The sequence below is a fragment of the Peromyscus eremicus genome, chromosome X (assembly GCF_949786415.1).
Source record: "Peromyscus eremicus chromosome X, PerEre_H2_v1, whole genome shotgun sequence".
Lineage (NCBI taxonomy): Eukaryota > Metazoa > Chordata > Mammalia > Rodentia > Cricetidae > Peromyscus > Peromyscus eremicus.
Window position 1 is genome coordinate 29822652 of NC_081439.1, and position 23482 is coordinate 29846133.

Consider the following 23482-nt stretch of genomic DNA (forward strand, 5'->3'; position numbering starts at 1 on the left):
AGTTCTGAAAAAAATACCTGAGACTGCAGACTGAGAAGGTTCAACAGAGATCATCAACACCAAGACATGTCCTGGTAAATGTTTTTAAATTTCAAGGATAAAGATATAATCCTATAAGCATACAAGCAGAAAAAATAGGTTATTTCAAAGGCACTAAAATCAAATTGACCTCAGATTTTTCCTCACAACAAAATGCCAGAAGACGATGAAGTAATGACCTACAGAGAGTTAAAAGGAAACAGTTAAGATCTAAGGATTTCATACCTCACCCTAGTTTTTCAAGTTCAAAGGTCATAGAAAATTATTCTTACATCTGCAAAGTCTTATAAAATGTCACCATCTTGGTAGCATCTTTTAAAAATAAACTGTTCAAAGGCACACTCTAGAAAACCATCAGGAGAATAAAGAGCTCAAGAATATGAGAAGAAGTAACGTCTATAGACACAAAGTTAATATCCAGGAATAATTGACTAATTTAAGCCTACTAAAGGATAATGTAGAAAAAATGAATAATTATTGCTATAAGTATATAAACAATGTAAAAGAAAAATTATTTTATAGAGTTGAGATTTATAACCTTGGACTAAATTAATATTGATTCAAAAGAGGTAGGAGGAGAAGAAAAAATTAATTCTCCATCCTTCCTAAAAGTATATTTAACAACCATTATATTTAGTTTGTATCTGTTAAGTTTCGGATATTTTGGAAAACCACACAATAATAAAAAATAGATATTACAGTCTGAACCACTAAAGAATGCGCTATGTGGCTGATACATCTGATTTGATAGTCCTTTATGCAGACATCATATTCAACCCTAAAACTATGAGGTAAATATTAATTACTTGTATTTCACAGCTGAGGAAACCAAAGTTTGGCAAATAAATTAGTGAACGGCAGAAAAAGGACTCAAACCCAGGTCTTTTCAGCTCAGTAAGTCTTTCTTCTATCTTTCACAATTGTCTCAGAAAGCATTCCATATGGCAGAAGAAAAAATTCTCAAGGGAATAACAAAATGACAAACAACCATTTAGCAGGTGGTATAAGAAGTATCTAATTAAAACAAAGTGACTAGTATTTGATGCCCTTGTAGCCTTTTGTTTGAACTGCTAGAGGCAGTACCCAGGACCTCACACAAGCTAGACAAATATTCTACCACTAGGCTGTATCTGTAGTTCTCTTCTGTTTGGAGACAGGGTCTCACTAAGTTGCCACACCTGGACTTGAACCCATTCTACAGCTTGGGCAAGCTTTGTACTTACAATCCTCCTTATTTACACTGGACTTGACTCATTTAGGATTAGCTTCAGAATTATTCACTGGAGATGGGGCAAGGAAGTATGGGTAGGGTAGTGTGTGGGAGGGGAAGCAGGAGGGATAAAATAGCAGGTAATGAATTGGTAACTTTTGAGACTTTAATCTTAGAAAATGGTGCTTGTTCATGCTACTTTCACTGTTCTATGTGTAAAATGCTTCACACTAAAAACTTTCAGTAGGCTTATATTTTTTAAGAAGGAAAAAAATCCATTACTTACTGACAAAAGAGGCAAGTATAGAAAACCATATAGAAGAAGAAAGCACGCAACTAACTTTTGCAGTTCTGGGAATTGAACCCAGGCCTTCATTCATGTTAAGCAAATGTTTTAACACTTAACTATGTCATCTCCAAGCTCTTCATTGTATAATTAATGTACACTTTTTTTAAAAAAAAAACTGGAAGCAAGTGTTTGTAATATTAATACTAAACATAAAATCTAAGACAAAGAACCTTTAAGGTGATCACAAAGATCATTTGGACTAAAGATACCAGTACTGAATGCATAGTAATAATGGTTACTATCAATTACTGAGCTCTTGACCACTAGGCAAATACTAAGTGTTATTATCTCTGATGATTCTACCAATTTCAAGAGACATTGTCACCAATTTTACAAATGAAAAAATTAAGCCAAGATGGATTTGTCAATATTTTTTGGTATAGTCTCAGCAAAATGCCTGGCACATAGTACATGCTCAATAAATACTTGGTGAACACGTGAAAAAGTACAATAACCTGTCCAAGGATAAAAGTAGGGACCACATTTAGACTCAAATCTAAATATAACCCTGTTCTTTAATCACAAATATTTTAAGAATGCTCCATTATAGCAAGAGTACAGATATATAATTCCTTTTGTGTATAGTTATTTTCCAGGTTTTATATAATTAGCATGTGCTATTTTTTTAGATACAAAAATAATCAAATTGTATAAAAGTACTGAACATTTAGCCACAGACTAAACAAACCACAACACAAAAGCACATGCATTAGGACTATAACATGAAATAAATGGAAACAAGGGAGATATGAAAACTTTAACACATGACTATCAACTAACATAAAAACAGAATAAGGACAAATTGTTATAATTTATACTAGGATAGGTAAATACTATATTTTAGAATAAAATAAAGTATTAAAAAAGATTAAGGATTCAAGTACCTATTAAAAACTGTGTTCTAAGCCATAAAATAAATTTTAAAATATTTAATATTTTTTTATTTTGTAATTATTTTCTTTATAAGCTGGAGTTACAGGAGATTGTGAGCACACTAACAATGTGTGCTGGGAACTGAGGTCCTCTGAGCTGTATCTAGCCTCTAAAATTCCTTTTTATTTTGTATATGTGCGTCTGTGCGTGCGTGTGCATGTGCGTGCGTGCGTGCGTGTGTGTGTGTGCATGCATGCACATGCCAAGTATATGCATGGAGGTCAAAGGACAACTGTGGGAACTCAATTTCTCCTTCCATATGTTCATATTCTAGAATTTATTTGCAATTATTAATAAATCATGAGGTAGATGTTATGTATAGTATTGATGAAGGGAGGTTGAGAGTACTTTGTTCAAGATCACAGCTACATTTTGTATGTAAAATAAGTGAAGCAAAATCAAAATGCAAAGTACCCATTAAGTGCACTTAGACAGAAATACTGCTATAACACTACTAGAATTGACATCCAGGCATGCTTATTTTTTTGCATAGTACAAAATTTTATATCAAAAGTGGGGAAAACCAGAGTTCTTTTATACAACATGTTCTCAAAATAATCACTTTGTAAACACATTATTCTAATAAGGGCATGGTTCATTTTTCTAACAGTTCATTGGCTGAATACATTTCAGAGTTTCTATAGTCTATTCTCAATAGGGCCATGAAAAAATGGAAAGTAACATAAAACTAGATAAAGTAAGGAATCAAAAGTAAACATGATTTGCTGTCCATTTCTAAAAACCAGCATGATCTTGGAAAAGGTACTTAGCTATAATCCTCAGAATTCTATGGAATTTTGGTCAGTTTAGATTTGAGAGTCTGCCACTGTGGGTAAGCCCCTAAGTCTGAGAGCTCCCTCAGCTTGAAAATGTTATAATCCTTTGATTTTAAAAATTAAGCTTTAGGCCGGGCGGTGGTGGCGCACGCCTTTAATCCCAGCACTCGGGAGGCAGAGGCAGGCGGATCTCTGTGAGTTCGAGGCCAGCCTGGTCTCCAAAGCGAGTTCCAGGAAAGGCGCAAAGCTACACAGAGAAACCCTGTCTCGAAAACCCAAAAAAAAAAAAAAAAAATTAAGCTTTAGATTATTTACGATTTTTTGTTTTGTATCACACTTGAGGAAGTTACCAATTCTGTGCTTACAGCTATTTTATATTTTCTTTCTAAGTGTAATTCTTTCATCTGTATCCAGAATAGTTTTAACTATATCTATCAGTAGTGCATTTGCTCCCTATTGTAAAGAAGGATAATGCCAAAGAATGGATGGAACAGCTGTTGTCACCTAAAAGAAAAATAAAATATGGGTTTTTTTTTTTTTTTTTTTTACAGATTAAGGACTCTAATGCAATCTTATAATTTCCACAATCTAATCTTACAGTATTTTACTAGCAGAGAAACTGGTGTAGTGCCAACTTTTTAAATAACTCCTATGTAGATTCCTAATTCTATTTCTGTCTCCCAAGCCCTACTTCTTTTTAATAGATGGCAGGTTTCCAACCCCTGCACAATGACCAGAATTAGTTAAGTTTTATGTTAACTTACAATAGTAAGTAGACTGCTTGCCTAGTATCTGTGAGGCCCTGCATTCAGTTTCTAGTAACACAAACACAATACAAAATAAAACAAAATATTTGGACTTCCTCCACACAGAAACAAAATCAGATTTTTCAGAAGCTCCATGGCTTAGTATTTTTTTAAAAGGGCATCTTGGATGACTCCTGTGATTATACAACTCTGGGAAAACAGTGTAGTAAAAAAGATCACGAGTTGTGATTTTTTTGCCACATCAAGTTTCAAAACCTGGCTTGCCCTTTATTACAGGTGTCTTTGGACAAGTGATTTACCTCAGTTTTCCAATCCAGAGTTACTCAATCCACCAGAAGCTGTGATAAATTCAGTCTAGTCAACCTTACGGGATAATCAGTAAATTTCAACTTCTCTTTTCCTGTGTTTACTTTTTAGGGCAAATATCACATGAGGAGCTTTAGAGGAGTTCCCTGTCCTAAGCATCCTCTCCTGTTTTCAGAGCTAAAAACCCAAAATTAGATAGCCTATGTACTGTTTGGGTTGAGTTAATTCAGATTTATTTAGTCGGTTTCCAGAGGCTCAAATGAGAAATACCATCATGTTGGCTTCAAAGGCCAGACGTTTATTTTGGTGTGATTATGGACCTCTATTTTTACATTTACTATATGATCATTAGATTTTTAAAAAACATTTTCATAAAAATCACTTTATTTTGTAGTCTTACCCCAAAAGTACCCACACACACAACTGAATTAATCTAGAATTCATTTTTCAAACAAATTCATATTTTTTCAAAATTCATTTAAAAATGAATTTACATTGCTTTTTTAAAAAAAGGTAACATCTTTTTCTGCTTGGATTTCAGTTGAGATGTTTAAGGCCAGAGCTCTTCCCCAGAATTTGATTTTTCCAGTATTTGCTTTTGACTTTTTTTTTGGAGACAGGATTCTTTGTGTAGCCTTGACTGTCCTGGAACTCACTCTATAGACCAGTGTGGCCTTGAACTCATAGAGATCTGCCTGCCTCTGCCTCTTGAGCACTGGGATTAAAGGCATGTGCCACCACCACCACCTCCCAGCTGACTTTTTTTCCTATATGCCAAGCATTTTTTTTTTTTTTTTGGTTTTTTTGAGACAGGGTTTCTCTGTGTAGCTTTGCGCCTTTCCTGGAACTCACTCTGTATCCCAGGCTGGCCTCAAACTCACAGAGATCCTCCACCTGGCTCTGCCAAGCATTTTAACCAATCCTATTTAATATACTCTTGGCAGATAATCTCACGTTGAGGTGTAGTGTGAGGGCAGCTTGATATATCTTCTGGAGACTACCAAGACTACCCAAGCAATATTGGAACAATGTCTCAAATGCTCTTGCAGATGTATTCAGCTATATGCTTGGTTCCAGAGAGTGAACTACCAACCTCTAAACACCTTGATGCCTAATGGTTAGGACTGTGAGTTCACCTTTCTTCTGGGCTCTTGGGAAGCAAGGTAAGAACCAAAAGCCTATCTTCTTAAAGAGTTCCTCAAGGAGAGTTAACCAAAGAGAGGAACACAAGAAGAAGTGGATGGCTAATCAGTCTCACCCTCTCCCAGATACAGTGGAGGCTCAGCTGTCTGCTAAGGCCCACTGACATTAGCAGGGATGAGAAACAGTTGAGTACTCTTGACTCCAGCTATCTTCTTCTGCCTGGTTGATTCTGGGGGAAAGGTAGAAGCTTAGTGTAAACTATCCCAGCCTTTAACTACCTTAAGTCTTACTATTTCGGGTTTGTGGTAGAGGCGCAACTTACTGCTGCCAGTACACTGAGAAAAATCAACTTCCTTTTACAAGGGTAGGAATGGTGAAAAACCAGCCTTCTGAACAGTCTGCAAGTCACCCAGCAGAGGGAACCAAAGCACTGTCCACTTTTTTTTTTTTTGCTGGAAGAGCAGAACACTGCCACCTAGTCCCTATTCCTGTCAGTATTAGGGTAGATTAGAATGAGAACTGCCAAGGTTTAGTCTTACTGAACTGCCCTTTCCCCAACTGTTTGACTAAAGAGGATCGAGCCTTTTTTGAGCTTTTTGTGCCTTTAGCACCTTGTCTGTGATATATGGGGAATCAGTAAGAAAACCCAGAGACCACATTATTTGTGTTACTTTTAGGATCCAAAGTCCTCAGGCAATTTGCCTTCTTTTCCATTGGTCCTATTTGTTGAGTTTTAGTTGGAAGGAAAAGTCCTGGGAGCTATAGGGTTCCTCCATATCTTGGCATAACCAGAAATTTCTTCCAAGTGATATTTATATTAAAAATGACACTTGTTTTCTAGTTTTCACATCATTAAAACTCTACTATAGAAAGCTGTTACATTGTAAGACTATAATTTTCCTCTAAATATCCAATTACATCTGTTTGTATTCCTGATCAATTTAGCTTGTTTTATGCTATTTTGGTTGTCTGTCCAGACAAATCAGGTATTTTTAGACTATAAAAACCAAAGGAAAGAATTATACTTACTTCATTATCACCTAGTACACACACTAAAGGGAGCCAAGAGGAAAAGAACATTTTAAAACTAATTTGCACATTCTTTTTATTGATCCAAGGCATATCTTATTTTTAACTTGCCTATACTATTTCTCTCTGTAAGCAACCTCCCCTTTTACCAATACCAACATCCACTGTTATAGTTATTCTCTTGAATTATACCAATTGCTAGCAGGAACTTGAAGGAAAGGAGGTTAGTAAGGACAGAGGTAACTGAGACGGATTCTTTTTGTTGTGGTTGTTTTTGTTGTTTCCCAAGACAGGGTTTCTCTGTGTAACAGCTCTGGCTGTCCCAGAACTTGCTCTGTAGTCCAGGCTGGCCTTGAACTCACAGAGATCCACCTGCCTCTGCCTCTCAATTGCTGGGATTAAAGGCAGCGCCACAACTGCCTGTCTGAGAAGGATTCTTAAAAAGAATTCCTTTAATACACTTAACTTTGGAGATTTTTTTTAGACTATTTCTGATTATCAACATATTTCTATATTTTTGCTTAAAAAAATCTACTGAGTTTCCAAGACCTAGGGGGCTATTCCCTGCCTTCACCTTCAAGAGTACTTTCTGAAGTATCTGTAGCTTTCTATAATCAGTCTATATCTCTATGTTGTGTTCTTCAAGGAACTCTGCTCCTGCTTAGCTAAAATGTACTAGGTGATGAGGTAACCTAAAGCATGTTCATAGAACCTAGGCCTTTATGAATCCAATTGAAAACCCACTGTTCTAGGGAAAGTTTTGGAGAATATAGACATATAGGGCACTTTCTTTTTCTCTAGAGAAAAAAAAACCATTTAAATGTCTAAATCAGTAACAAGCACAGAAATTAGGACAAAAAGCAAATGGAACGATCCTTAATATCATTAGTTACTAGGAAAATACAAATCAAAACAAGGAGATACTTTATACTGACTACAGACAGTTTCAGTAAAGAAATGTAACACATGTTGGGGAAAACGTAGAGAAATACTATTAAGGGCAATGGAAAATGGTGAAAATGAGTTGTAAAAGAGTTTGGTAATTCCTCAAAAATGTTAACCATAGATCACGTAACTCCACAACTTTACTTCTAATACATAAAATAATTGAAAATATATACTCACACAAAACCTTTACTCAAACATTAATACCATTATTCATAATAATCAAAAGGTAGAAGTTTGAAATAAGTCAAATTCCATCAGCTGATGAGTAAACAAAATGTGGCATACTCATACAATATGGGAAAAAGTATAGAAGCACTGATACATTCTACACAACATAGATGATCCTTGAAAACATCATGATAAGACAACATATACAAAGGCCATTTATTGTAGGATCTAATAGGTAACTATAAAGACAGAAAATAGATCAGTGGTTGCCAGCAAGTGTGGGGAAATGTGACTGTTAATGAGTAGGGCATTTCTTCTTGGAGTAATGGCAATGTTCTAGAATCAGACAGGTAATGGATGCACATTTTTGTGACTATAGTAAGAGCGAGTCATTGTGTTGGTTAGTTTTTTGTCAACTAGATACAAACCAGAGTTAACTGGGAAGAGGAGACCTCAACTGAGGAATTGTTTCTATCAGATTCATCTGTGGGCATGTCTATGAGGGTATTTTCTTGATTCATGACTGATGTGGGAGGGTCCAGCCCACTGTGGACTGGGCCACCCCTGGGTAGATGGTCCTGGGTTGTATAAGCAAACAAGCTGAGAAGCCATGGAGAGCAAGTCAGTAAGCAGTGTTCCTCTATCTGCTTCAGCTCTTGACTGAGTTCCTGCCTCAACTTCCCTCAATGATCCAGACTTCCCTCAATTATGAGGATGTGTAAGCCAAATAAACTGGTTCTTCCCCAAGTTGGTTTCAGTCAATGTTTTATTACATGTACTTTATAAGGGTAAATCTTGTAGTAAATCTATAATTTCTATCTCAAAAATTAAGGCCACTTGATTTGTTTAAAAGTATAATAAACGAATTCACTGATTGCATAACTTTAAATTTTTCCTTTTCTTATGCTACAGCAACATAACTATTTTTTCAAGTATTAAGGTTTGTTTTTTGTTGTTGTTTTTTAGTTGAAGCAGATCCTACTTCCTGGCACTTTAAAAGAGTATCTTATAGGCCTTTTTTTCTGAAAGGAAGAGTCAAATATCAATAGGTAATGATTTATTAAAAAACTGCAAGTAACAAGCCACATTTACTCAAATTCCTACTGGAGGGGCTTCTATAAGGACAGCTGGTAAATAATGTTTAGACAGCCTCCTTCTTCTCCACCTCAAATACAAGATACTCTGTTTCAATGGTAACATAGCTGTTTATAAATCTGAATGCATTTTCCCATATAATGTGAAATGTTTTTACTCAGGCTATTTTAAAAAGGCCGTATTGCAAAGCAGTATTAATTTTTATTGACTTTCCTTACTACACAGACATTGTTTCTATTATGAACAGTATTCCTAATTTATGCCAGGATCACATCCTCCATCGACCTCATTGAGAGGACTTCACATACATGAGAAGGTGCCTATCTTTCTAAGTCATTAACCTCCTTACATTCTCACAAACACAGCCACTTACGCAAACCATTTGGATACTTTCTGCATTATAGATGATTTCATCTAGATGGCATTACTCATCTGGATGTTTTCAATTCAAGCATGCCAACTCAGTTGAAAGTCAGTGCAATCTGCAATCTGTGAAACTTGGGTTTGAATCTTTGCTCCTGTTAACTAGCTATGCAATCTTATGAGCAGTTTCTTTCCCTCTGGGCTTCAACTTCCCCAGATAAGAATAACGATATCCCTCATTCCAGTTCAAACACACCAAGTACCCAATCCAAAGGGCACTTGGGAGATGTGAGTGTCCATTCATTTAGGAGAGAGTAGTGACCTTGACACACTCCACACTATTTGATTGCAGGTAGGGCTGTTACCAAGTTGTTTCTTTACCCTAAGGACTGGCTGAATTTTCCAAATTTACAACATAAAGTTAAGGAAAATTGATTTTAGTATTCTGACAAAGCAAACAAAGTTAAAATTAACAAATAGAAGAGAAAAATGTTTAAATTTTTACATAGTGGCTCTTTATTCTATTTAAGACAGTTTTAAATAATTACTTTTAAATTATGTATGTAGTGGATAGAAAAATGAATTTTAGTGAAATGGGATGTTCTGAACGGGTCTCAGTTTTGTGTGTTTCTGTGTGAGTGTCTGTGTACGTGAGAGACAGAGTCTCTGTACACAGCCCTGGCTGTCCTGGAACTCACTATGTCCATCAAGCTGGCCTCAAACTCACAGCTATCTGTCTGCCTCTACCTTCCAAAGGCTGGGATTAAAGGTGTGCCACAACATCTGGCTAGGTCTCAGTTTTCTTACATAGAATAGGGCTAAATTGTTCTTAGTTCCAAAATTCTATACTAAATTAAAAGTTTCAAGTGCCAAGGCACTTAAGCCCACTTTTAGTTTTAAGTAGCACAGTAGAATGTACAGAATATAAATTACCATGCAGCATTTTTTCATTCAATAACACAGAATATAATTGTTATTTTCTGCCCTATTTTGTTTAATACTTCTGTCCACAGCTCAGTCCACAAGAGGAAGCTTATAATTTTTACATTTTGATAGCTAAATATTCTCACTGCTTCAACAGGAAATGACATCAGCAAAACTACTAAAGAGAATGGTGAATTGGGAACATACATCACTTAAGGAGGCTTCTAAAAATCATCAGAATAGGGAAGGAGTAACTGTTAATTGTGAAAAACGTATATCAAATATATTTTTATTTAGAAAAATGCCTTAGTCTGTTCATTTCAAAACACAAATAAGAAGAACAGGAAACTGAACACTGAACTAGAAGGAAAAGGGGAGTTCTATTCATACAAATCCTTATAACCTATGACTGCATTGGTCTATATAGTAGACAATAAACACAGGTGACTATTTAAACTAAACTGAAAATTCAGGGCTTGGAGGTAGCTTAGTGACAGGGCAATTCCCTAGCATATGTGAAGTCCTGTGTTCCATCCCTAGAATTGTTCTTCAGCTAACTGTATTTCAAGTGCTTAATAACCCACCATTAATACTATATTGAATGGTACCGAGCTACAAGTTTTAATTTTATAAAATAATTTGGTTTTTTATTTATATGAGCAAGGGAGGTTGCAAGTGCATATAGATGCCCACAGAAGCCAGAAGAGGGCGACAGATCCCCTGGAGTTGGAGTTACAGGTGGTTAAGTCCAATGAAGGACATGGGTGCTAGACACTAAAGTCCAGTCCCCTGGAAGAACAGTAGCAGGCATTCTTAACTGCTCAGCCATCTCCCCAGACCCCTCTCAGTTTTAAAAAAAATAATTTATGTTTGTGTGTGTGTACAATGTGTATGTATGCATGTGCATGTGAGAAGAGTGTGGGTATGCATAAGCCAAAGTGCACACGTGGAGATCAGAGGACAATATCTAAAGGTCCTCTCCTTCTACCTTATTTGAGACTGGGTCTATGTTGTTTCTCCTCTGCACAAGCCAGGCCATCTGGCCCTTGAGTTTCAGGGAATTGTTTCTCTCTCTGCCTTTTACCTCCCAGTAGGAGTGATGGAAATACATACAAATGCTCATGCTACAAATCTGGCTTTTGCATGAATGAGTTCTGCAAATTCAAACTCAGGTCTTCATGTTTATATGGTAACTGTTTTTATCCACCAAACCATATCCCCGGATCCATTTTTTTCTCCAGTTGAGGTAAGTCTCACATAGCTCAGACTGGTCTCAAACTTGATATATGTAGTCCAGGATGACCTTAAACCTCGTCCTCAAGTCTTCATCTCCCATGCACTAGTATTACATGTATGTATCACTATGTCTAGCTAACAGTTCTTTTAAAAGTAAATCTTCATTATTTTATACTGTTTTCAGAATAAAAAATAAAAACAGCCACCTCTGTTCCCAAATGTGAAGAAATAAATAACATTCTAATGTTGAGGATTTTACTGTAGGTTTTATAAGATCTTTAGAACAAAGATTTTTTTCCCCCCTGGAGCTGAGGACTGAACCCAGGGCCTTAGCAAGTGCTCTACCACTGAGCTAAATCCCCAACCCTAGAACAAACATTTTTGTCCCAACCACTGCACGTAAGATGTAGTTCAATTTATTAGTGACAAAATGGTCTTTTGCTTCAGGCTATCATTTGATACCTGCTTCTAACACATATCATATGACTGAACTAAGTTTCCTACAACAAGCTTTGTGAACCAAAGGATTAGAGTTACGCACACAGTAAACTAGATGACCAGGTCAGCTTTAAAGATCATCCTATATAAGATGATGATATAAAAATTAATTTATATGGTCAACAAAACAGTCAACACCTAACGTGTGTAAGAGACTATATTAGCTAAGATGAAGAAATTCTCTTTAACTTACTTTGCCTGTAATACTACTTCTATTATCAGAGAAGAACGAAGAAATAGAAAAGTGCTTTTGGACTGATACCTAAGTGTAAAATATCTAATATTTGGGAAACCAGCAAAATCTCCCAAGAACAAAATTGGACCCATAGTATGAAAACCTGATTACACGTAGGGAGACAGGCTAGCTTTCCACTTCATAGCTGCCTAGTCGTTACTTCATTCACATTCTACTTTGTAGCTGACATCTTTAAGAGAAGGCAATGAGCCATTTGTTAGGGTATGCCAAAACATAAAATTACCATTTACTATTAGGTAGTATGTCCAGTAAATACCTGATCCTCTAGGTATGTCTACATTACACAAGTCCCTAGATAACTATGTGCTATCTATAAATGATGTCAAGTTGCAATATCAAAATTTTGACACCCCTGCTCTACATAATGGACAGAGTCTAACAGAAGGTTGAGGACATCTTTTTACATTATTTGGTGAATTTAAAAAATGAAATCGAAATATTCCCAGGTAAAAATGGCTCCATCATATTAACTCTAGTTTTCTACCCTCTAACTGTAAGTTAGAAGCAGTTAATTAAAAAAAAAAGGAGAATGTGAGGTGGCAGAAAGATTGACAGAAGAATAAAGTGGCACACAGTAAAAACCAAACAGACAAACAAAAAAACTCCACCTATTTTTTTAAAAAAGTTGAGCATGGTAGTGCACACATATAATCCCATCACTTGGAAAGCTGAGGCTAGAGGATCAGAAGTTTTAGGCCAGTCTGAGCCATACAGCAAATCTGAGGCCAGCCTGGACTACACTGAGATCTTATCTGAAAACAAAAAGAAAAAAAATTAAAAATTGTGAATACCTGACAAAAGTTAGAGGAAGTTAACATAGGGGTAATTTAGTAAAGGCTTGATATTAAAGAACTATATAACTAAGGATTATCAAAAATCAAATCAAAACCTTTAATTTTAAAATGGTTTATTTAAAAGTTTGTGTTCTTAACATTTATTTGCTGGGAATGGGGCACAATCAAGTTATAGTGCACATGTGCCATGGCATACCCATGTGTGGAGATCAGAGGACAATTTATGTGAGTTGAATATATATCTATATATCTATATTTCTCTCTCTCTCTCTCTCTCTCTCTCTCTATATATATATATATACACACACACACACACACACACACACACACATATATATATATATCTCCTTCTGCTATGTGGGCCCCAGGATTGAATTCAGGTCATCAGGCTTGGTGAGTAAGCATCTTTACCCACTGAGACATCTTATATTTAAATTTTAGTTCACTACTGAGTTGGAAATTTATTGTACAACTTAGAAAGATTTTAATTAAAAGTGAAACGAAATTTTTCTTGACAAAGTCAAAAGCTTCAGTATAGTCAATTAAAAATAGGAGCTCTTCTACAGGTAATAATGAAGGTACTGAACTTTCTGAAACTGCTCTGTAAAACACTTGTGTTGTTTAAGATTCCAATAGGTGGTTCATGAAAACAGGACCCTGACATCAAGTCTCAAATACAATTTTTGTTGTTTTGCTTTTTTTTTTTTTTGCTTTTTTTTGCTTTTTTGAGACAGGGTTTCTCTGTGTAGCTTTGTGCCTTTCCTGGAACTCACTTGGTAGTCCAGGCTGGCCTCGAACTCACAGAGATCCGCCTGGCTCTGCCTCCTGAGTGCTGGGATTAAAAGCGTGCCCCCCTTATTTGTTTTATAAACACAGGATCTCACTATATACCCCTGGCTCAAATACTGTTTTGCAGTTTCACTGTGTACATATTAAACGTTCTCAGAAATTATGCAGTAAAGATACTGGTTTAATCTCATTTAACTCCACATTTTTTAAACTTACTGATGTCATGTGTTCTTATTTTTTAGAGGGGGCAGTTGATTGCTGGGTCACATATATCCTTTAATAACAATTCCAGAGTCTCTGGAGACTTTAAGAGTGTCTCTAGAGTTTTCTCTGTAAAATACTCTATAGTATTTAAAGTTTTTAAAATACCAACACCTCAAAACAGACAAAATCCAAAGGCTTACATTTCTAGACAGGAAATCCTATTTATCCATGGCCTGTTCAATAACCAAAATAAATATACTTACAATAATGGGAAGGGAGACATACTATATTAATTTCCCTAATAAAACAAGAACTGATTAAACCTAAATAATGAAAATATGTGTATACCTTGTTTTGATGTACTTTAAAAAAATCAAAATTCTATCTATTGATGCTACATACTGACTAATTATTTCTTCACAAATACATTATCTTCAAGAAATCAATATACAGGCCATCCTGTATTTCACTGATCATAAGACAGCATCATGCATAAGGTCTACTATCATTTTATTTATCTCTAAGAAAAAAAACTGGCATGCCAGTTTATAACACACCTTCTGGTTTCAAGTTTTAAAATGGGAATACTCTTTTCTGTCCTCCTTTTCCTTACATGTCCTTCATGATGCTCTTTATTGGTTTGTATTTAAAGATAATATTTGCAAAGAACAACAAAAAAAGGACAAGACTGAAGAGATTTCTGTTTAATCTTACCTTTACATGTATATTCAGATATTACAATGATTCTGTTTAAAATGATCAATCAAATAAACAATTTTACCTGCTTTACTTAATTCTGGAAAAAAAATATCCAAGAAGACAGTTCTTTAAGCAAGTCATTTATAAGTATCATTTAATAAACACAAATCATAGAGTATACAATTATTTTATACACATTATCATTTCATTTAATTCTCATCACAACTCTGAAGTCAATACTTTTATACTTATTTTTGAAGATTCAAGAACAGACACTGCAAAAAACCTTGATGTGGTTAGAAAGTTATTCAGAGGCAAGGCCAAGACTCAAAACACAGGACTTTATAGCTCCAAATTTAAAAAAAAAAAAAAAACACTTTTGCAGGAAGCAAATGATCTCACAAAGTTCCTTCTAAATTTCAAAGTGATAAAGCTGAAACTCTTAACTATAAATAATAACTAATTAATTCACTTAGAGTAGATCAAATGTACTAAATGATCATTATATGCTATATGAGCATATTTTCTTCTGTACTTGTTTTATAATATGTACATAGTGTACCTGTGAAATATACTTATTTAGTTGAATCTAGACACATTTTACTTAGCAAGTAAGATTTATTGTTTATATTTTCCTTTGTGTTTATGATTTTTGCTATTAAACTGATGAATCAGACTATCTGAGTAGCTGAGTAGTTCCAAATTCATAATATAAGTAGTCACTGTATTAAATCTAAACAACACATTGGTGGGTATGAGGATGTGTTAATACTATGTATTAAAACTTAATCACTTAATTTTTGTATGATATTAATTCAGAGAACAGGATGTAAATACATATACACATGTACACACACACACACACACACACACACACACACACACACACACACTTGTGCAGGTGTATTTCAAGGCTTAAAATGCATTTTTCACCAAAATACCTTAACAATTGAACACTATTATACTTATGCATCATTAGAGAGACAAGCAAATGTTATTATCCTTCATTACAATCTGAGCCACTGGGCCTAAAGTATCCAATGTGTAATGAGTGAACTGGGCCACTCTGACTTCACTCATTATTTATAGCCTGGCACTATACATGTTCTCGAGCATGGAAGGATAGAATAAATCTTGTTAACTGTGACAATGATAAGAATTTTTTAGTGGATAATAATAAAGGAAAACTTTAAGAATAATTCTTCAATTCAAACTTCTAGATAAATAATTTACTACACTTCTATTTATTTTACAACTTACCAAGTCAAATCCTTGTTTCAGGAGTACACATCTAAATTATGTCATTTTCTTATGTAAAATTAGGATATATTTATTGTGATTTCCAAAATTGTAGTAAAGAAGTCCAAGTGTGCCTATACTTACTTCTTTGAATAAACACTTTTCTCTCTTTATCTTAAAGTTCAAAGGAACATGGGAAGTTTCACATTTTGGATACACTCTAATACAGGATACGGCTGCCAAAATAAAGCAGGTTTCTGGAGTTTTAAAAAAACATTGTCCTGTATCAGAATTACTGAAAACAATGAAATATTCAGTAATGTGTCACCGTTACTTGACAGTTGACAAAAGCAGTATCTGCCCTCACTTCAGATCTTCACTTGGGGGAAATAAAAAACAAAAAAACAAAACAAAAAAAACCCCGAAAAGTGGTAAAAATGAACAAGAAACAGAAAAGAACTTAATAAAACATTTGTTCAAAGTCAATCATCATAGGTGAATAAAACACTTTCTGAACAGATTAAACTTAAGAAATCTATATAATATGAGCCGGGCGGTGGTGGCGCATGCCTTTATAATCCCAGCACTCGGGAGGCAGAGCCAGGTGGATCTCTGTGAGTTCAAGGCCAGCCTGGGCTACCAAGTGAGTTCCAGGAAAGGCGCAAAGCTACACAGAGAAACCCTGTCCCAAAAAAAAAAATCTATATAATACATATTAGAAGCACTGTAGACACCCTATGCTGTTTTTTTGTTGTTGTTGTTGTTTTTGGTTTTTTTTTTTTGAGACAGGGTTTCTCTGTGTAGCTTTGGCACTTTTCCTGGAACTCACTCTGTAGACCAGGCTGGCTTAGAACTCACAGAGATCCACCTGCCTCTGCCTACTGCATGCTTGGATTAAAGCTGTGCGCCACCACCACCCGCTACCTATGCTGTATTATAATAAGGGTTACTGTATAATTTTTGAGGTTAAAAATGGCTGCATGTTCACTAAATCTACAATACAAAGGTCTTATTTTTTGTTATCAAATATAGTATTTTTCAATGCCTGTTAGGTACTTGTTACTTAAAGGAAGTCAAGGTGGCTATTTTTATGCAACACATTGAATAAAAACATTGTTCATATTATATACAATACATTGCATTGTATTTTTAAAGAGCAAAAAATAACTTTCATTTTATTACTTTCACATTGTTTTCTATTTAGATTAGCATTTATCCCAATTCTAGTGCAACTAAGGAAGATCATATACTTTAAGTTAGGCTGGTCATCTGGTGATATTTGTCTCTGACAGCAGTGGCAATGGATTTGTAGAAGAACCACAATTCCTTGATATCTACCCCCTAAACAGTCAAATATCAAATAAAAAAGTACTTGCAACTTAAAGTAATCCATTAAGAACTTCTGAATATCTACTAAGGAAGTGATTTTGATTTTTTTTTAATCTTCTAATAACCCGACTTTGCTTACATAGTACTTCATTATCCTAAATTTGCCTTAAACATTTGGCCTACTTCTAGCCTATCATGCTATGACCCATGTTTGAGTTCAACCACAAGGGGTTTTGTTTTGAACACCATGAGACTTGTGTGAGGTCTTAAAGCAGGAAGGCTGGTGTGAAGGAATGAAGAAACTGTTTTTAGAGGCATACAGGTCTTCTAAAATTGTTCATAGTTCAATGAGGAATTAAAATGATAAGAACATAGATTAAGAATCATAAGCACCCTATTCCCGACTTTCATAATTCACTTAGCAGACATTTATTGAGTTCATAATATGTATGTGCCAGGCATTGTGTTAATTGCTGAGGATTCAGAGAAATAAAAAAGAGTTTGTTTTCAAGAGCTCAGTCTATCTAGTGATGACACCATAAATGTAATCCTATACAAACCAACCTTAAAATCTTTTAGCATGGAGAAGAAATTTCTGATGCATTTGCTCAAGCAAATATTTCTTTAGAAACCCTGATATTTCTCTGGTAAAATACAATTATTCCAGGATGTGAGTCTACTGGGGAGGAGATGGCATAATAATGGGTATCAATATTAGCTCTTTATGAAAACTCTCAACTCTTCTCTCACTGGTTTCAGTATTTTAAAATCATATCAGAACTATTTTACTTGCAATAGCTTAACAACCAAAGGAAATAGAGTATCTAAAGGCAATGTGTTGAAGTCTACTTTTAATAAATCTAGGCAACACCTAACTCTGACATATTTTATGCTAGAATAGTAAACAATTTTTTTAGAAATTACAATTTGTGGAATCTTATCCACCAGGCTTTGGAAAACATGACACTGATACATGCAAGCACACCCACACACCCACATATATATATAAATATTATGTGTATAATTAATATATATTATATATATTGATGCTTTTCCAAATCAGATCTTATATTTGCTTATGAAGAATACATGATCTCTAACTATTAGCATGTTTATGCCTTGACTCTTTCTACAAATGATTTGAAGCATCTATTCTAACACAAAGCAAAGCACACAAATTGTATCTACCTGGCTTCAAATTATGGCTCTGCCATTTACTATTTATAATCTTTGTGCTCTTAACTACTGAATTTAGTTTCCTAATCTGTAACAATGGATACCACAATCCTCTCTGCTGGGTTACAGGAAGGATAAAATGAAACAGCAGATATACCACAATACCTTTGCATATAGTAGATGCTAAATAAGTAAGTTTGTATTTTCTTTATCTAATGCATACTATACAGAAAAAGGATAAAGTAGAATTTTAAATGATTTCTACCTGCATATTGACACATGCCAAGGAAAAAAAAATGTGGATTACAATTTAACAACCAAAGGAAACAAACTATCTAAAGGCAATTTGTTGAGGTATATCTTTAACAAATCATTTTTAATGCATCAGTGGATTCATTTTGAAACGTAATTGTTGTTGTGTGTATTTAAAAAGCAGACTCATATCTGGGCATGGAGGCATATGCCTTAACCACAGTGCTTAGGAGGCAGAGGCAAGCAGATCTCTGTAAGTCCAAGGCCAGCCTGGTCTACATAGTGAGTTGCAGGCCAGCCTGGGCTGTCTCCAAAATACTAAGAAAAAAAAAACTAAATTAAAAAGCAGAGTCTAAGCATATATAATGTTTTCGACAGGTGTAGTACTTTGGGAACATTTTAAGCACCTTGATAGCTGTATTTTTAAATGCAATTTTTTTCTGAAGGAAAAAAATGAAAAGGCTCCCTTGCCATATGGTTTTTCACAGTATCCATTCAAATGACGATTAAATATTCTAAAATTAACTGTTATTAAAGATTTACAGAATCCTATTGGCTCTCAAATTTAAATAAAATTCTTGTAATTCTGCCAGTCTTAAAAACACCATTTCTTTTTTTTCCCACCGGCCTTTCCTTTAAAAAATATGGCAATATATATCTATGTCTTTTATATTTTTGAGAAGCATTTAGATATTAAAGGCATTATCTAGTAGCAAAATATATTAAGTACGGACTCGTATGCTTTATTACAACTCTTCCTGCATTTAGGAAGATCAAGTAAATATTTTTATATGGCAATGGAGTGACTAGAGAAAAAAACCTGAAAAACGATTTGAAAGGATTCCTGTCCTCCTCCCCTTCCCCCTCCTGGAGAATATAAGTGTCCCGCATCTCACACCAAACTGAGCTTGAGTTTTACTGACGTAACCAGTAACCCTATCCACCTCTCATACTGCGGAGGCCGGCAGGGGCAGCGGCTGCCGCCAAGTACACCACTCATCAGAGCCTGCCCGATTCCACCCCCGCGTTTCAGTCATGCTTTCCAGAAATGGGGTCACTCGCTCAGTAACTATTACACACACCCAGCCTATCATCCTGTAATCCCCTAAAGTCCGCTGTGAGGACAGAAGGCAGCGAAAAGTCAAGAAAGAAGAATCACAGACGCGCCACCATCAGGAACTGATTTTCCACTCTGGAGAGGAGCGCTGATACCCTGGAATGGATCTTGTCGGTATTATTTTCTCAGATCTCGAGTTGATTCTGGGACAGAGGCGGCTGCGAAATGCTCAGTGCTGGGATGTGTCCGCAGAAATTCTGTTTTGCCTTGTTTGGGTATATTGTTTGGGCTTTTTGACACTGGGGTGGGTATCTCAGGGATGGTCACCAGATCCCAGGCGAGGAAAACCAGATAGCCCTTTACAACAACCGCTGATCTTGAATTTCACCCGCTCACCTCCACCGGCAAGAAACAAAGTTATACTCGGGGTCTTACAACTCAGTGACCTCAAAAACCGAGGAGTAGGGGATCGGGGGCGTCCCGTTTTCCTTTCGCAGCAGCAGAAAGCGCTGCGGCAGATAGGGGGGTACCCCTCAGTCCTGTACCCCTTACTCAAAGCCCTCATGGCTCACCACCCTGCCCTGCGTGTGCCTGTCTCTCTGCAGTAACCCCCTCCCTCGGCCAGACTCAAGACTTGGATCCAGGGTGAACCGAACCCATTACCCCAAAGTCGCTAAGAATCCGGAGAAGCCCCCCGGAGCCCGCAGGGCCAAACTTCCCAACTCCCCGCCGGCTCCCGCTCTGCCTCCTGCTTCCCCCACGCAAAGTTGATTAAAACCGGCTTCTTGCAAAGCCTCAGCGCCCACTCCAAACCCCACGCGCCGCCACACCGGCAGCCCCCTCCCCAAAATAAAAGATGCTAAGGAGAGGTGAGGGAGGGAGGGAGGGAGGGAGGAATAGACAGATGGGCAAACCCCAACGACCCAAAGCAGAATCCCGCACCCGGGACAAGATGTGAGCCGGAGAAGATGGTCGAAGGGCACCCAGGGAAGAGAGCTAACCGGCGGGGGCGTGGGGAAGGGGCGCGCCTGCCCCGCCGTCCGGCTGCACTCACCTCAGCGCTGTCGGAAGGGCTCTCCACAGCCATCTTCTGCCACGGGTCCGCCAGCTGCGCCAGCGGCATCTTCCCCCCCTCCCCGGCCCGCCGCCTTCACCACCTCCTCCCTCCCCACCCGCCCCACGGCCGGCCCGGCTCCTTCGCCGCTCGAGCGCAAGGCAGAGTCGGGAAGCAGCAGCAGACCAGCGGCGGCTCCCGAGAGCAAGCTCGACGCCGACACTGACCGCCCGAACGCCCAGCGCCTGGCCACAGCTGCCCGCACTCGGAGTGAGAGCCTCGCGCCGCCGCCAGGCACCAGGGCTCGCCCCTTTCTTCCTCTCCTCCTTCCGCCGCCCGGACTACGGCTCCGCCCCCCACCTCCCCTCCCCGCCGGTTCCCGCGCCCGCTCCCAGCAGAACAGCGACCGCCGCGCGCTCCCCCACTTCCGCTCACAACATGGCGTCTAAGCGATACCTGTCTCTCAGAGCGAGGCTGGGCGGCCACCACCACCACCGCGCGCACCCAGGGGCGTGGCTAGTGCAGGACACGCCCTTGGGCCGCTACGCTCGGCTCCTCCCCTTTCCCACCCCCTCCCCTCCTCCTCCTCCTTCTCCCCAGCCTCAGCTTCGGGGCCTCGCCTACTTTCAGGAAGGGCGAGCCCAAGAGATTTGGGGGCGTTGGCGGGAGTTGGGGGGTGGGGTGGGGGAGAAATGGGCAATGCAGGAAGGACGAGAGGCTGGGTGACTTTAACTGCCACGAGTCCAAGCAGGTTGGAGGCTCGTTGAGACTGGGAGAGCAGAGTGGTTGCGCTCAGCTGGAGAAGCTAGGCAGGGCGCTGGGGGCGCAGTCCCGTGCTAGCAGCCCGGGGTGGAGGCGGGAGATGTCTTTTCGGCCTTTCTCCTCCAGGGGTGCGCGTGGGCGCGCCTAGGCTATGGGCACATCCCCTCCAGGCCCAAGACTCCCTCTTCGGGGTCACATGCTGAGTATTCACCTGACCCCTTTCCTCTGGCTTGTACAGGGACTAGAGAGGCTTCGTGCCAGGGAGTCAGCTGCATGTAGGTTCAACTCCCAGTTTGATTCAAAGCTTTTAAAGTTGATTCTTGTGTTAAATTGTTAGTATTTGCGATTTTTTTTCGTCCGATCCTACTTCCTCCCCAATAACCCTTCCCAAGTGCGTAGAGCCCTCGAATTTCAGTCCAGACTGTCACACCCCTCCCTTGCTACCTAAATCTTCAAAGAGAAAACAGAGGTTCCTTAAGGTTGCCCTCCTTGGCAGAGATTAAGGAGTTAGTAAAAATATCTTGTAGGCAGGAGCGCGGGGCTCCTGCTCCTCCGTTGACTTTAAATAAAAGATTAGTTTTTTTTTTTTTTTAAATCAAGCTGGTCGTAGGCGGAGGAGAAAGGGAGGGGGAGGTTGTGACTCCTCCTCCTGCCCAAGAAGAGGAAGCCCTGGGTTAAGGGAACCCAATCCCCAGTAGGCATCAGAGCCGCAGAATTCTAAGAGTTTGAGAATTAAGGCCTGGACGCTCAGAGTGGGTTCCAGGAAGGTTCAATACTGGGTTTGTCGCGCCTGCTGCTTAAGCGCGCTGTATGCCTGGGTAGAAAAGTGTGAAAGTCGCTGGGTTGAGTGGAAAGCTACTGCAGCCCCTGGCTAATCGCCCTGCATCGGGAAGGGGGAAAAAAAAGCCCAGGGAAATCTCAGGCCAGCTTGATTTCTTCAATCCCTGAGGCCTGGAAGGAGGCATCTCTAACCTCCCACGCTTGGCTACCACAGCGCGTCCCCCCGCTGCGCTCTCCCTGCACGCCTTTTAACAGTTTCCTTTAATCATCTTGGGGATCCAGACACCTGGAGAGTTCTCGCCTCCCTCCCTTCGGCAGGTGTGAGAATGACCTTAGAGATCCACGCCCAGCTGGCCAGGTCTGTGATGTGTGAGCGAGGATTCCTGCCTGGCCCGCCAGAGACAGGTGTTGGGCTCTTTTTGCTGCCATCTGCATTGTGCCCCTCCAGGCCTGGGAACCTCATCTGATGAAAGCTCCAACTGTTTAGGGAAGGCAGCCGGAAATTCTTGCTGAGAGCCCTCTCCCTCAGCCTTGGACTCGGGGACAGCTCACGTTGAACAACAACTAGGCAGGCTCTGAGTAATCTGGAGGAGGGGGACACATAGAGAAGCTTGTCACCATATTTGATTCGGATGCTGCAAATCCAACCAGGGCCCTAACTCAGGTTAGTTGGCAGCACCTTTTTGATGTAAAAACATGCTCACAGAAGTTTGAAGATAGGGAATTAGGTATTATTTTGCACTTATACGCAGAATGCCTAAATTATGTGCCCAAACACTGTCTGGCATTAATTACCCCCATAAAAACCATATTTTAAAAAAGCATTTTGAGCCAACAAGAGGCTTTAGTGTGTAAGGACACTTGGTGGCTAAGCCTGATGACCTGAGTTTGGCCTCCAAGACAAAAATGGTGGAAGGAAAGAACTGCCTCCTATGATCTCCCAAACTGGTGTGCACATGTGCACACACCTGTATAATAAGTCAATGCAACAAAAAATAAAAACACAGCATGTTGTTTGCGATTTTCAAGACCAACTTTTACTGATTCCTGTTTACCTTGCAAACCAACCAGGGTAACTTATTTCAATCTTATGTTTTCAGTACTCTGGATTGACCTTGGGGCCTCCTACAGGGTAGGCAAGCACTGCCACTGAATTATATCCCCAAGCCTTGTTTGTTTGTTTGTTTACTTTGTTTTGAGTCAAGGTCTCAGTCTCTCAGTGAAGTTTAAATCTTGTTATTCTCCTGTCACAGACTACCAAATAGCCGGGATTACAGGCCAGTGCCAGGCCCTGCCTGTAATAACTT

The 23482-nt window shown here is 38.5% G+C and overlaps 1 protein-coding gene across 2 annotated transcripts in view; it reads right to left on the bottom strand.

Moving 5' to 3' along the window:
* The window catches only part of Rps6ka3 (ribosomal protein S6 kinase A3), a 103633-nt gene extending 82897 nt beyond the window's left edge, over positions 1 to 20736 (bottom strand). Inside the window, exons 1-2 of one of the 2 annotated variants that reach the window (XM_059250293.1) lie at positions 20634 to 20703; positions 18 to 111 (exon numbers count right to left, since the gene is read on the bottom strand). Coding sequence is in view for 1 of the 2 variants with exons in the window: in XM_059250292.1 (XP_059106275.1) it covers positions 20634 to 20702 (69 nt within the window). In the remaining variant the exon portion in view is untranslated. Of the gene's footprint in view, positions 1 to 17; positions 112 to 20633 lie in introns of both variants that reach the window. The other variant, XM_059250292.1, reaches the window with a different exon arrangement.
* Between the last annotated feature and the right edge of the window lie 2746 nt (positions 20737 to 23482).